This window comes from Malaclemys terrapin, chromosome 7 (assembly GCF_027887155.1).
Source record: "Malaclemys terrapin pileata isolate rMalTer1 chromosome 7, rMalTer1.hap1, whole genome shotgun sequence".
Taxonomy (NCBI): domain Eukaryota; kingdom Metazoa; phylum Chordata; order Testudines; family Emydidae; genus Malaclemys; species Malaclemys terrapin.
The window spans coordinates 54,046,597-54,060,613 of record NC_071511.1 but is presented as its reverse complement, the minus strand read 5'-3'; the positions used below and the strand labels follow the sequence as shown (position 1 = coordinate 54,060,613).

The 14,017-nt window shown below is 44.7% G+C and overlaps 1 protein-coding gene across 3 annotated transcripts in view; it reads left to right on the top strand.

Moving 5' to 3' along the window:
• Positions 1-14,017, top strand: part of PDLIM1 (PDZ and LIM domain 1) — a 90,801-nt gene that overhangs the window by 52,314 nt on the left and 24,470 nt on the right. For all 3 annotated transcript variants that reach the window (XM_054034782.1, XM_054034784.1, XM_054034783.1), the window contains exon 3: positions 6,424-6,508. In XM_054034782.1, coding sequence (XP_053890757.1) covers positions 6,424-6,508 — 85 coding nt within the window. The remainder of the gene's footprint in view (positions 1-6,423; positions 6,509-14,017) is intronic.

Here is a 14,017-nt window from a genome sequence, read left to right as displayed (position 1 = left end):
GCAGAGGGTAAGGGTCGTGGTTTTCAGGGCTGGGTGGTGAAGATACTGGTGTTGGAGGCAGCAGGTGGTGTGAAGAACACGGAAGTTGGGGAAAGTGGGTTGGAGGTGACAGTGGGGCACAACGGAAAGAGTTTTGGGACAAGGGCTGTAGGGGAGGATGGCGTTTGCGGTACTGCTTCTCTTTCTGCATGGCTTTGAGCTCCTGGATAGCGTCTGCTTGGCGCTCCAAGATGCTTATGAGCCGATCCGTGCTTTGCTGCCGGTGTGCGGTGCTTTGCTGCCGGTGCGCTGCGTTTTCCTGGTGGATCCTGCTTTCTCTCTCCCTCCAGTTCTGTGCTTTCTCATTCTCTTTAATAGATTGCTTTTTCGCGGTCTCTTCCTGAGTCTTTGCAGTCTCTGAGCAGGCGATAAGAGGGACGGCTGAGGTCTCAAGGTTGATGCTGCTGTATAGGCAAAATGCAACATTTAACAGAGGCAGCATTGTTTATGCCAGACAGAGTAATGATTTCCCCCGCACTTAAGGAGTAGAAAACACACAGGGTCTGCACAATTGCATAATGTGAAACAAAGCACACACATCCCACTGGAGCCTCAAAATGGTGAGTAAGGGGGACTGATTGTTTCAGGGCTGCACTGTCCTCTGGGTTTCTGTGCCTTGGGGAGAGCCAACAGCTTCAGGGGGCAGCTACACTGCCCAACATTTTCCACAGGAGTTTGTCCTGGACGATATCTCGCTGCTGAGGGTGACCTGGGAAGCAAGGGAGGGTCTTCTACTGCAATGCGGCTTCCACCCTGGCCCATATGTAGCTTGCCTGTGTGCAGCAATGGTCCCCTCGCGGCACAGTGGCGTGGACACGTTAGCCTGGCTGGGACAAGGACCACGGTGGCTTTCCCGATAAACCTGTGCAAGCGCATTGCACACGTTCTGGATGAGGCATTCGAGGAGATTACCAAGGCCGATTACCACGATGTGATAAACCACATCAATGCACTATTCCGCATCTAGGCATGCATGCCTAACCCTCCTCGTCCAAAGAGCCAGCACCAAAAAAATTCCTTCCTGAAAAAAAAACCGCTTACCGGGAACCTGCTCTTCTGTTTGTCCTCCACCAAGTACCAGCCGCTGCGACTGGCTGCATGGCTACCGTCCTTCCTCATGGCTCGAGAAGAGCTCCTGGCTGCATGGCTCCAGGGATTCTGGAGTGTCTCCATCCGGCCCACCACCATCACTCCCGTTTTCCTCCTCCTCCTCTTCCTCCTCTCTCCCCCCCACCCCCACTGGGTCTGAAGTGTCCATGGTGGTGCTCGGAGTGGAGGTGGGGTTAACCCCAAGTATCACATCCAGCTTTTTATAGAATCGGCAGGTTGAGGGGGGGAGCACCCAAGCGTCCGTTTGCGTTGCGGGCTTTGCAGTAGGCACTCTTCAGCTCCTTCACTTTAATCCTGCACTGCAGGGGGTCCCGGTCATGGCCCCTTTCCATCATGTCCTTTGATACCTTCCCGAAGGTATCGTAATTCCTATGGCTGGAGCGCAGCTGGGACTGGACAGCTTCCTCCCCCCAAACACTGATGAGGTCCAGCAATTCGCCATTGCTCCATGCTGGGGCTCACTTGGCGTGTGGAGGCATGGTCACCTGGAAAGATTTGCTGATAGCACTCCACACCACACCGGGCTGAGCAAACAGGAAGGGGATTTTTAAAATTCCCAGGGAATGTAAAGGGTGGGTCACATGGTTGGTTGCCTGAGGCCAGGACAGTAGAGTTTGAACTGATGACCAGAGTGGCTAGAACAGGCATTGTGGGATACTGCCGAATAATTCTGGAGGCCATTCACAGCGCATTGGGCAGGCACACTGGCGCTGCAGCGGCAGCACAATACTCGCTATTCCTCTCGGGGAGGTGGAGTACCTACAGCGCTGTATCTCCTTGGGTACACCGCTGCAAGTGCCCTGCCAGTGTGGACGAGGAGTGAGTTACAGCGCTGGGGGCGGCTTTACAGCGCTGCAACTCACAAGTGTAGCCAAGGCCTTAGTCAGATCCGCTGACTCAAAGGGGAGAATTTTGTCTCATGTTGATATATGGCTTGCCTTGAAGATTAGGGCTGAGGGAACAATTGATTATTTGGTCTAGGGACCAAACTGGAAAAAAATTTCAGAGAATAGATTTTTTTTTTTTTTTTTTTTTTTTTACTTTTCATTAGCTCAAAAACTCAAAATAAAAAAATTGTTTTGAGTTGCTTGAAACATTTGGGTTGACTTGAAACAATGTTTCCTCCCAAATCTTTCATTTTAGTTTGGTTGTTTGTTGTTTTTCACCCTTGCATGTGCGTGTGTTTGTGTTTGTTTTACTTTGGCCAAATTTCAAAATGCAATACTGTTTTGAAATAAAAAAATGAAAACAAGATGTTTTGAAATGGTCAAAATGAAATGTTTTGACTTTTTTCTAAAACTTAAAAAAAAAAAAAAAAAAAAAATCCAAAACTATTTTGTTAAATTCCACCCAAATTTGCAAAGCTTTAGAGCCCCCCCCCCAAAGAACTTTTTGTTGAAATTACTCTTTGCCAAAAAATGTTTGCCAAGCTCTGCTGAAGAGAACTTTATCTGCCTTGTAAAGCATCTTAATGCTCCCGTATTTTGGTAGTCTGATGCTGATGCAGGACAACATTATTATTGAGAGCTTGGAGAAGGGAGTCTATATTGGAAATAGGCCAGTTATATTAGGATTTAGCACCCGTGATAATTAGTATTAAAGGATATCTTTAATAGTCCAAGAATCATTTGAAATACCTACAGATTTGGAACTAGGGTTCATATTCTGCCAATATCAGCTTGGCTTTTCATCCATTCTGGGTAGCTTATTTTAATTCCATGCAATTTGTGATGTGCACCTTTACCCCGATATAATACGAATTCGGATAGAACGCGGTAAAGCAGGGCTCCAGCGGATCAAAGCAAGTTCGATATAACGCGGTTTCACCTATAACGCGGTAAGAGTTTTTGGCTCCTGAGGACAGTGTTATATCGGGATAGAGGTGTATCTTGTTTTTCAGGTGAGATGAAAACAGAGGTCCCATCTGGTCTATATGATCATTAAAGATCTTATTTCTTTGTTTATAAGGGGAGGGGTTCTGTCTTCTGGCCAAAACTTCTCCATCCCCAGTGACTGTGCACTGGTTGACTGCCAACCTCCATTTTGGAGGTGGTTGTATTTTGGTCAGGCTGTATAGCAAACTTCATTCTGTATTTTTTGGGTGCCCGAAACTCCCATTAAAAGCCAACTCTCTCATATAAGCCAGGTGGTATTAGTGGTACAGATGGACCCTTGCAATGAAACTTTTTTTTTTTTTTTTTTTAACTATCCTGCCTTGTAGAAAGAGGTTCTCTATCCCTGGATTGCAGTTTGCATACTGCACTAAACTGGCCCAACATGAGACCGACTTCCTACTTCTATATGAGGCGTTTCCAGTGTATTGGATTTCTAATGTTTAATGTTCTGTGTACTATAGATGTTAACAGGAGGTAGATGCTATACCCAGGAGAGCTCTCTATCACTAAGGGAGGAGAAAGAGTGGTGGGCTTGTAGATTTTGGTTTTCTTTTCTTTTTTTAAACTGAATGGCAATGGGAAGCGGCTTGTTAAATGATATGGGCCAAATTCATCCCTTGTGTAAGTCCGTGGTATTTCCTCTGCAATGAATGTGGCCCTGTAGTCACTCTCTTCTGTTTCCCACCCCTTTGCACCCGATTACAGGCCTGATTTTTAAAGAGGTTTGTTCCCAACATCTGTATTAATAGCATATGCAAATCCTATTTCAATACTCAAGGATCTAATTTGTGGGTGCAGTTGGGCAATTAGGTATCTAAAAGGTAGAGTTTGCCACTGCAGATGCAAAATGGTTCTTGTCAGAACAGGACACATTTTTTAAAACTCTTCTGAAGAGTTTATCAGCCATGTGGAATTTCCAAATTTGAATAAAAACTGGAAAAATCTCAGTGAAATTGCCACAATTTCCCCCCTTTTTTAAACCAGTTCTTGAACTGACAGAAATGTTTGAAAACATTTTAACAATTTTAAATTTTAAAAAATTGGGGAAATTTTTCAGAAAAGAATTCCACATATAACATTAACAAATGTAAGCCTCACAACATCTCGATGGGGCAGTTAAATATGGGAAGGCTGGGGCAGAGAGAATCTAAGACTTCTCAGGCCCAGGACTGTGGATGGCTATGTCCTGAGCCATAATCATTAGTTTGTATTTACTCTATGTTTTAAGATCTTTTAAAACCTAGGGGCTACTGTATTCCTAATCTTTATTTGCACAGCAGGCTGGTTTGGGGAAACTTACAAATAATCCAGTCAATCCACAGTGGAAATACCTCCCTGGGTTCTTGGAGTTCTCACTCTATCCCAGGGATGGAGTCTAACAGATCATTTTATAAGCCCTCAAGAGGCCTCTGTTTAATCAACAGTAACATTCTTTTATATACAAAAAGATTAGAATTTAGGACAGGCCAGCATAAGGATATAACACATACTCTGTGTATTCAATATGTGCCTGAAGAAAAGACATGAATAGTACTGCCTCCCAGCTATTCCTAATGACTCAAACAGCCCTTACTCATGTGGGTTATCACCCTGAAGTCCAAAGGAACTGCTCCCATGAATAAGGGTCACAGCATCAGGCACTTGGGGTATGTCTACACTGCAATAAAAACCCCATGGCACCGGTCTCAGAGCCTGGGGTCAGTTGATTTGGTCTCACGGGGCCCAGGCTGTGGAGCTAAAAATTGCAGTGACAGCAGTGTAGACGTTAGGGCTTGGGCTGGAGCCCAGGCTCTGAGACCCAACCCCCTCGTGTGACTTCCCCCAGCCTGACTCCAAATGTCGACACTGCAATTTTTAGCCCCACTGGCTGGCCCAGGCTTGTGGGGCTAAGCTCAGCCATGCCAATGGTCTGTTGTTGCAGTGTAGATGTACCTTACTGTTTATAACGCGTTGCTGGAATGTTTACTGGAATGATTTCTGGCCATCGTTATTGGAAATTCTGGTAACTTCTGTTGTCAAAAATGCTTCTTCCTTACATCCCTGGCTCATTCGGTTAGTAGTGACCATGCTAGGGATGGGTCTGATGCAAACGCGTTCAGAGCTGGATCAGAACTCTTCCATCTGGTGCCTTCCTCTCTTCTATACCATGAACCCTGTGATTGTAAGCCCTCTCCCTCTTAATAAGGGATCACCCCAACCTAGGTCCCCAAGCCATTTCACAGTGTTTAACCTCTCCCGCTCACTCCAGCTATCCAGAATTGTGCCCAGGCACAGTAGCACCATCTCCTAGCTGATTGGCAGAACTGCTTCACAACCACAAGCACTCAAAAATCATGAGTTAGTCCCCCAAAAAACATGAGAATTAAAAAAATAATAAATGTGGAGTATTTATTTGCCTTGGGTGGTGGTGTCATATTTTCAAACTTTTCTCCCAACCATGAGGGCTAGAAACTTAACTTTTATTAAAATAAAAGCTGGGAGCCTCATGTAATCACTTGAATCTAGGAGCTGTTTTTTCTTTTTCTTTTTCTTTTTTAAATGCCAAATACCACAGGACATGTGATCAAATCAGGAGACTTTGTGTGCAGGAGTTTCTGCACTTTGCACAGTTCTATGTAACACTTAATGTTCTTATGCTAAAATGCCATATTTCAAATGTTTTTACATATTTGGGTTTTTTAAATATAAAAACACATTTTTGGTATCCAGTCAAAAAGACCTAGACATCTGTAGGCTCCCCTCCAGTTTTAAAGGAAAGTTCTCAGCCCACCTCTATTAGGCCACCTTTTTTGTCAGTCTTTGGAGTTGGTCACTTAATACAGGATTCACTAGCAAATGGTTCTTGAACTTGTTATGTTTGTGGTATATACACAGAATTTATACACAGAATTTAAATAAAAACATAAAATACTCTAGTTGGAAGGTTGCAATATAACACTACTTTACTTAGAAGAATCCAGAAAAATGTACTGTAGCCAAAAACAGAGAGAGACAAAGCAAGCTGTTCCCTGGCTAAAACAGAAGCATGCCTCATTCTGTGCTGAATCGCTGCAGACTGAGAACACAGACTGCATGCTTCCTTCAGAGCCCCCTAGCCTGCAAGCAGGACAAGGAAAACCCTTAGGATTTTAAGGGGAGAGCTTGTGATTTTAACAGTTTTTAGTTTACACTGCAGTTTTCTTCCTCCCCACCACAATCTACCCGTGCAGATTGACTTTTCCAGTATTTTGTGTGGAATATTTTCCAGCCCTTGCCCTTCCCTTGTGGTGCTGAGATTCCTGTTTCTGAATGGTTTAAAAACCATTTAATTGAATCCCCATAACTGAACCAAGGAAAGAAAACTATCAAATTAACCATCGTTAATGTTCCTGTATTGCAGAACGGAATCCAAAGTCTGGTCCCCTCTGGTGACAGAGGAGGGAAAGCCCAATCCATACAAGATGAATCTAGCATCTCAACCCCAGGTAAGTAATAATGGGCTTGTGCTATTTGTTGTTTCCTCACTGTGCCCTGTCCTAGAGTGGCATATGACCTGATTCTCAGCTGTGCTAAGCATCTCTAGCTCCAGCTGATTTCAGTGGAAACAGTGGCCTCAAATCTTCAAAGAGCGAGCAGACTAGCTGTGCTAGTGCTAGGTTTTTAAGGTCCAGCTTGAGAAAGCCCTGGCTGGGATGATTTAGTTGGGGATCGTCCTGCCTTGAGCAGGGAGTTGGACTAGATGACCTCCTGAGGTCCCTTCCAACCCTGATATTTTATGATTCTATGATCTCTGTGAGGGAGAGTGAGCTAGTCCTTATTCTGAACTCTGCTGTGGCCCAGCTGAGCTCTTAACGAGGCTTGATGTGGTGCATGATGAGCTGGGTTTGGAAAGAGCCTTGTGTTTTCTTTGTACTCATTTTTGCCATACTGCCCATGATGTGCTAGGCACTCATCTGGTCTAGTGAGAGAGACAGGCCCTGCCTCAAGGAGCTAGCAGCCTCAGGCTGGCTTTGGAACATGGCGTAGCCTGGAATGTTGTTAGGTCCCAGACATCATTCTATAGCCTCAGAATTGCTCTAGGTCGGGGTGGGCAAACTATGGCCTGGGGGCTGCATCCGGCCCGCCAGATGTTTTAAGCCGGCCCTTGAGCTCCTGCCAGGGAATGAGATTGGGGGCTTGCCCCGCTCCCCGTGGCTCCTGGAAGCAGTGGAATGTTCCCGCTCTGGCTCCTATGTGTAGGGACAGCCTGGGGGCTCCGCACGCAGCCCCCGCCCCAAGCGCTGTCCCTGCAGCTCCCATTGGCCAGGAACTGCAGCCAATGGGAGCTGCAGGGGCGGCACCCAGGGATGGGGCGGTGTGCAGAGCTGTCTGGCCGTGCCTCCGTGTAGGAGCTGGATGGGGGACATGCCGCTGCTTCTGGGAGCTGTTTGAAGTAAGCACCGCTCGGAGCTTGCACCCCTGACCCCCAACCCCCTACCCCAGCCCCGGTCCCCTCCTGCCCTCAAACCTCATGGTCCCAGCCAAGAGCATCCTCCTGCACCCCCAACCTTTCATCCCCAGCCCCACCCCAGAGCCCTCACCCCCTCCTGCACCCCAATCCCCAATTTCGTGAGCATTCATGGCCCCCCTCCCCCATACAATTTCCATACCCAGATATGCCCCTTAGGCCAGAAAGTTTGCTCACCCCTTCTCTAGGTGCTGCCCTGAAGAACTTATCTAAATGACTTACCAATGGTGAGCTGTTTGGGGCAGGGACTATGTGTATATGTGAACAGTGCCTATCACACAACGGGTGCAACAGAATATAGGCCATAAATAATAGTTTGAACACTTTAATCTTAATCATTGCTAAGCTTGTTGGCTTTCCTAGATAAGAGAGGCCCCAAGGCAGGGTGGGAGACAAATGATTCATTCTCACAATGACTCATTTATGCTAAAAATGCAGGGATACTGACTAATGGGAAAGCTTTGGAGATGGGGGAGTGCCACGGTTTCAGTTCCTTTGTGGTGTGCATAGTCCATTTGAGGACACGGGTTTTGAAGCATGCTAGTGGCCTGTTTCAATTCAATTTCAGTCAATTTTAGGGGACAAAGGCAGTGAGGTTCCTTTGGAAGTCAATGGGATGAAGACCTCCAACTCCCATTAGTGCCTTTCCCCCTTTATTAGCATGACAAAGTGCACTAAGTGGGGTCAGACTTAATATATGAAGGCCAATCCTCAAATGTATTTTGGCTCCTAACTTCCGTGAAAATCATTGAAAGCTAGAAGCCTAAATGTCTTGGAGGATCTAGACCTAAGTGTTTATAACCCATCCTATACAAAGATAATGTGCCCATTTTGCATCACTGTCCATTTGTGGCAGGGAGGAGAAGCCTTTGTTTGGTTTCATGCCAGGAGATACAAATAAACCTTGGGGGTTGACAGCTTTAAAAACAAAATTTCCCATTGTTATTTTCAGCCTCTGCCTTTGGCTGTGATTTGGCTCTGTTAGCAGAGGCCCGGTTTCACATAGCTCCTGGTGTCCAATCCCCAAAGAATTTTTTGAGCCAAATTCAGATGGTTACACGTGTGTAAATGTGGAGTAACTGCAGTGAAATCAGAGGAGTTGCTCTGGATTTGCACCAATATAATGATCAGAATCTGGTCCTAGAACTTACCATGTTTGAGTTTTTTTTCTAGCGAAATTAGAATGTGAGAATAGTTCATTGTGTAATCAGGAAAATACTAATTTGTCCTGCTACATTTATGTGGTAAACTTGTACCACAAAACGAGCCTTTGTATAGAATAAGACCATCTTGATGCAGTAACTTGGAGCTATTTGCCCAGGAACTGTCCTGGATCTCATCTTTTTCCCTGTTCCATGCCAGGCTCGGAGGGGATCAGTGTTCATGGTAGGCTAGCAGCTGATGTACAGAACTTGCTGTAGCACTTCTCCCAGTCAACTCCTCAAGTGGCTGAGACAAGTAAAGCTACAGCAAGCCACATAAGCTGGTAGGTTGGGAGGGGATAAGGCAGAGGTGGACATTATGGCTGTGGGTTCTCTGGTGGGTTTCTAGCCTGTGAGTTATGGAGAGTTGGGGCCCAAACCACCTGGATTCACGCTTTCCTACCTCCAAACACTGGAGAAGTTCAGAGCTGGAGCTTGTAACTTGGCCACCTTGGCTGGGGCTAGTCTCGTAGCATGCTCTGACACTGCATTGCAGCACTATAGAATATTGTATAAACTCCATCCTTTGGAAGAGGTGGGCAGACATGACCCTCGAAGTACTAAAGATCCCCCAGCACTTCTGTAAAAGCAAGGATAACCTCAGTGCTTGGCTAATGCTTCCTCTCTTAAATGAAGCAAGAGTTAAATCCAAGGCTATGCGAGAACTATTGCTGAGCTTATACTGGCTGTTGAATTTACCTACATAGTTGTTTTGCCACCAACCTCTCTCTGTTTTGTAAATCACTTAAAAATGCCTAGAGGTGTGGATTCTTTTCAGTTTAAAGCAGGGGCAGACCAAGGGGTTCTCAGGAACTTTGGTGATGAACACAGTATAAACCCCTGAATAGACCGCATAGGGACTGTGTAGTCCTGAGGTGCAGCCTTCAGCTTTCTTGTTCCTGTAAGCACAGGACAAAAGAGTTGATCCAAGTTCAACTGCAGGTTTTTATTGCTTAAGAACTCAGGCAAGCAGTTTCTATTGGCTTATAAAGAAAGCTCTAAGTGAAAGCAAACATTATGGGTGTGCCCCTTTGATTTTCAGCCCTCGGCTACCAACTGCCTGCTGATGCAGCTCTCCGAGACATGGAGGGCTGGAAGGGATCAGGAGAGGTCATTGAGGCAGGGCCAAGTATACCAGACTATCCCTCACAGGTGGTAGGTCTAACCTATTCTTAAAAACCTCCCGTGATGGGGATTCCACAACCTCCCTTGTTACAGAGCTTAACTAACCTTATAGTAAAGTTAGAAAGCATTTTCTATGTTCCAACCTAAATCTCTCTTGCTGCTTTCTTCTTTTCCTTCCTTCAGTGGACATTGAGAACAATAGATTCCTGTCCTCTTTGACAGCCCTTACCATATTTGAAGACTGTTATCAGATCTCTTCTCAAGATTAAATATGAACATTTTTTTAACCGTTCCTCACAGATCAGGTTTTCTAAACCTTTATTCATTTTTGTTGCTGTCCCCTGGACTCCCTCAGTTTTGTCCACATCTTTGCTGAAGTTTGGTACTCGGAATTGGACACGATACTCCCATCTTGAGGCCTCACAAGTGCTGAGTAGAGCAGAACAATTACCTCCCATGTCTTACATAAAACACTCCTGTTAATACACCCAAGAATATTAGTCTTTTTTGCAACAGCATCACATTTTTGGCTCAGATTCAACTTTTGATCCACTCTAACCCCCAGATCCTTTTCAGTGGTACTACTGCCTAGCCAGTTATTCCCCATTGTGTATGTGTGCATTTGATTTTTCCTCTCTAAGTGAAGTATTTTGCATGTGTCCATATTGAACTTCATCTTGTTGGTTTCAGACCAATTAATCAAGGTTACTTTGAATTCTAATCCTGTCCTCCAAAGTGCTTGCAACCCCTCCCAGCTTGGTGTCATCTGCAAGTTTTATAAGCATACTCTTCACTCCATTATCCAAGTCATTAATGAAAATATTGAATAGAACCTGATCTAGGACAGACAGCTGTGGGACCCCACTAGATACGTCCTGGCAAAATATGGGCATCCCTGGATTAAAGGGTTACTTCCAGTGTCTCTAGGCTTAATCTTCACATCAGGTTTGTCATCACTCTCCTCTTAGAGCCTGTTTAAAAGTGGAGCCAGCTGCAGCAGTCTTAACAAATTGAGGCACTGGATAAATCACCCTCTCTCCTTTAGTATGCGAGCAGGACAAACTGGCACAGTGAGGGAAGAGTTCTGCAATCCAACCCATAATCGGAAGAGCCCACTGAGCTTGCCAGCTTTGCCAGTGCCTCTTTAAATGTCTCGAGCCAATCTGCCAAGAAAAAAAGAATAATGACATGAATAACACCCGCTTTTAATAAACCTTAGGGGGGTTTGTCCGTACCCCATTCAATGACTGCTGCAAGTGATACTTTGCAACGTAGACACTGACTGCAATGTCAACTTGAAAGTGCTAATTTCTCCGGGAAATGTAGCAAACATGCCAGGTTGGCTAACTTGGGGGCTCTGTGTATAGAATAGCAAATTAGACTTCATGATCTTGCCTGTTGCAAATGGGGTTTTTTATCCATCATCATACCCTGAGCAGATCATGCTGTCTATGCCAGCCTTGCAAAACTTTCAAGAATTTTACCAGCATAGGCCTAATAAAATGATGATTTAACTTTTTACCAACATCATTGTACAAGTTATTATATTTTACTTTTGTTGGGTGAGTAGATGTTTTTGTTGGACATGCAGAATCTTAGAAGCAACTATCATTATAGCTTACTCATAATTAAAAATAATGAGTAAATTATTCTTAGCAATAGTTAGATATAGAACTTTCATTTATTCACTTGCAGAATAGATAGCATGTGTTTTGAGGTGGCTTTTTGCTCTGCCAGAAGCATAGTACTTGTTCATATGAGTGTGGGGGCCATATACTGAACAGAATGACTAGTTTTGGTCCCATATTACATACACAACTATATGTGGTTCATTTAGGGACTGATCCAAAACTCCTTGAAGAAGATTCTCATTGTCTCCAAGAGGTCCAGCCTTAGGATGTACAGAGAGCAATCATTCAAATGAATAGCTAGGACTGTGGGAAGTTTAGCTAGAGAGTTATGGCTGTGGTAGCATATGTATCACATCGTAGAGTGATGATAAAACCAGTTTTTACTAAAAAAGCCTGTAACCCTCCAGTAGCGATGGGTCAGCTAGCTGATGTAGTTCTGTGTTGGGTGTGACTGTTAACTTTGGAGGAAGGAAATGACTGGTATATTTGCTCAATTATTTCACTTGTGCTTCTCACCCAAATCTTAAGGGTGTCACATTCAGCATCTGTTTCCACTTGAGTTACCCTTCTCCCCCTCCCCCCCCCCCGCCCCAGTGGAAAGGACAAAACCACCTGCCCTCTGTGCTTCATTTCCCTGTTTCATAGGGATCCAGATAGGAGAGGAAGAATGACTTGCTGGTTAAGGTAATGAGTTGGAACCGGGAAGATCTGGGTTAAATTCCTGGCCCTGCCATAGACTCCATGAATGATCTTAGGCAAGTCACATAGTCGCTTTGTGACTCAGTTTCCCAATCTATAAAATGGGGAATAATACTTCCTTTCCCCCATCCTTTGTCTTGCCTATTTAGAGTGCATGCTCTTTGGGGCAGGGTCTGTCTCTTACTATGTTTGTGAAGTGCCAGCACAGTGAGGCTCTGATCTCAGTTTGCACTTTTAGGTGCGTCTGTATTCAAATAATAATAAGCAGATAAAATGGACTGTGAGAGCAGCTTCGAGAGTGTTCTAAGCTGCAGTCATTTCCAGGTGATCTGACCCATTTCCCAAAGGATCCTCTCTTCCTACTTTGAGGCACAAATATTAGAACATCCCCAAAAAATCTAAGTGGAAGATTCAGGTTTAAGGTTAATTTAAGGTTTAAGGCTCCTTTAACCAAAAATTGTGTAAACTTAACAACGGAACAGTGATTTTTGTTTTGTCTTAAATAAGACATAACCTGCAGAAACATGTTCTAGTTACTTCTGAGAGTGAATAGCAGCATTCAGGTGATGGCTGAAACAGTCAGCCACATGTATCAACTTTCCCGAGGTTTCCTTAGGCAGCGTTGCTCACGTCCTATGGGGTGATGTAATTGTTTCCATTTTGTATATTTGTCTCCATGGAGATTTAGAAGCCATAAAGTATAGAGAGTGGGTGTGTTGTTGATATGACCTTTGATAAGGCTGTGGGTGTACTAGCAGTCTGTGTGAAGCAATAGTCTATAACGTAACCATCTCTAGTTGGAGATGGCTGAACTTTGTTGGCTTTTGGTGACCTCCTGTTTTTCTTTATTTAGGCAGCATTACTACATAGGTATGGAATGCTTTAGGAAAGTCAGAGAGAGAGAGAGAGAGAGAGAGGATGTGGGAAGCTGGTCAGACAGCTTTGTCCCCTTGCCTCCCTCTCATCAAAAAAATCTTCCAAATTTCTACTCTGCTTTCAAAACATGAGAAAAGCTTTTGGAAGGATGAGAAAAGAGTAAGGCTATGTGAAGACACTCTAATCCCCAAGAGCCGTGACACATCCCGTGGATCTCAGAGAGAGATGGGAGCTCAGACAGATTGGTCTGTGCACCGGGAATCAGTGAGAGAGTTGGCTGCAATAACTTTGTTTTTGAAGTTGCTAAATCTTTGGCTTAAACATACTTCTGTGAACTGTGCTCTTAAAGGCAGAGATGCAAAGCTAGCATGGTGTGTGCTGGGAGGGATGGGTTTGAGGTGAGAAGTTTGGTTCCAGATCTGAACAACTCCTCTCAATAAACCTAAAGCTCATTGGATCTGAGATTTGGACTTAGACCCATCTCTAGTGTAGAGCAGATAAACAATGGACACCAAGAAATGTTAATATTCTTCTCTTGGAGCAGATATCTAGGTGCAATATCCAGTTCAGTTCAAAAATCCAGTTCAAAAATCATGAGATTAGTTTAAAAATACCAGGAGATCTTCAAAATTCTGTGTTCTCATTTGCCCCCTGAGTTTGGAGCCTTTGTGGCAGAGGAGGGGGTCAGATTTTCAAGCTTTTCTCTCCCAACAACAAGGGCTAGAAACTTACTTTTTAAATAAAAAAAGAGTCTCTCATGTAGCCCCATGACTCCACCAGCTGGGGTTGTAAGAAGCACCAAATATCGCAAGACCCTAAAATCAGGAGAGTTGACAACACTGAGACCTGAAATGGGATTTCAGCAGTTTCCCTGCCTTGCTTGGGGCAACACGCCTGCCCCCCACAAGCACAGCGGGGAGGCAGCAGTATCTCTTCGAATGCTGCTCATAGACT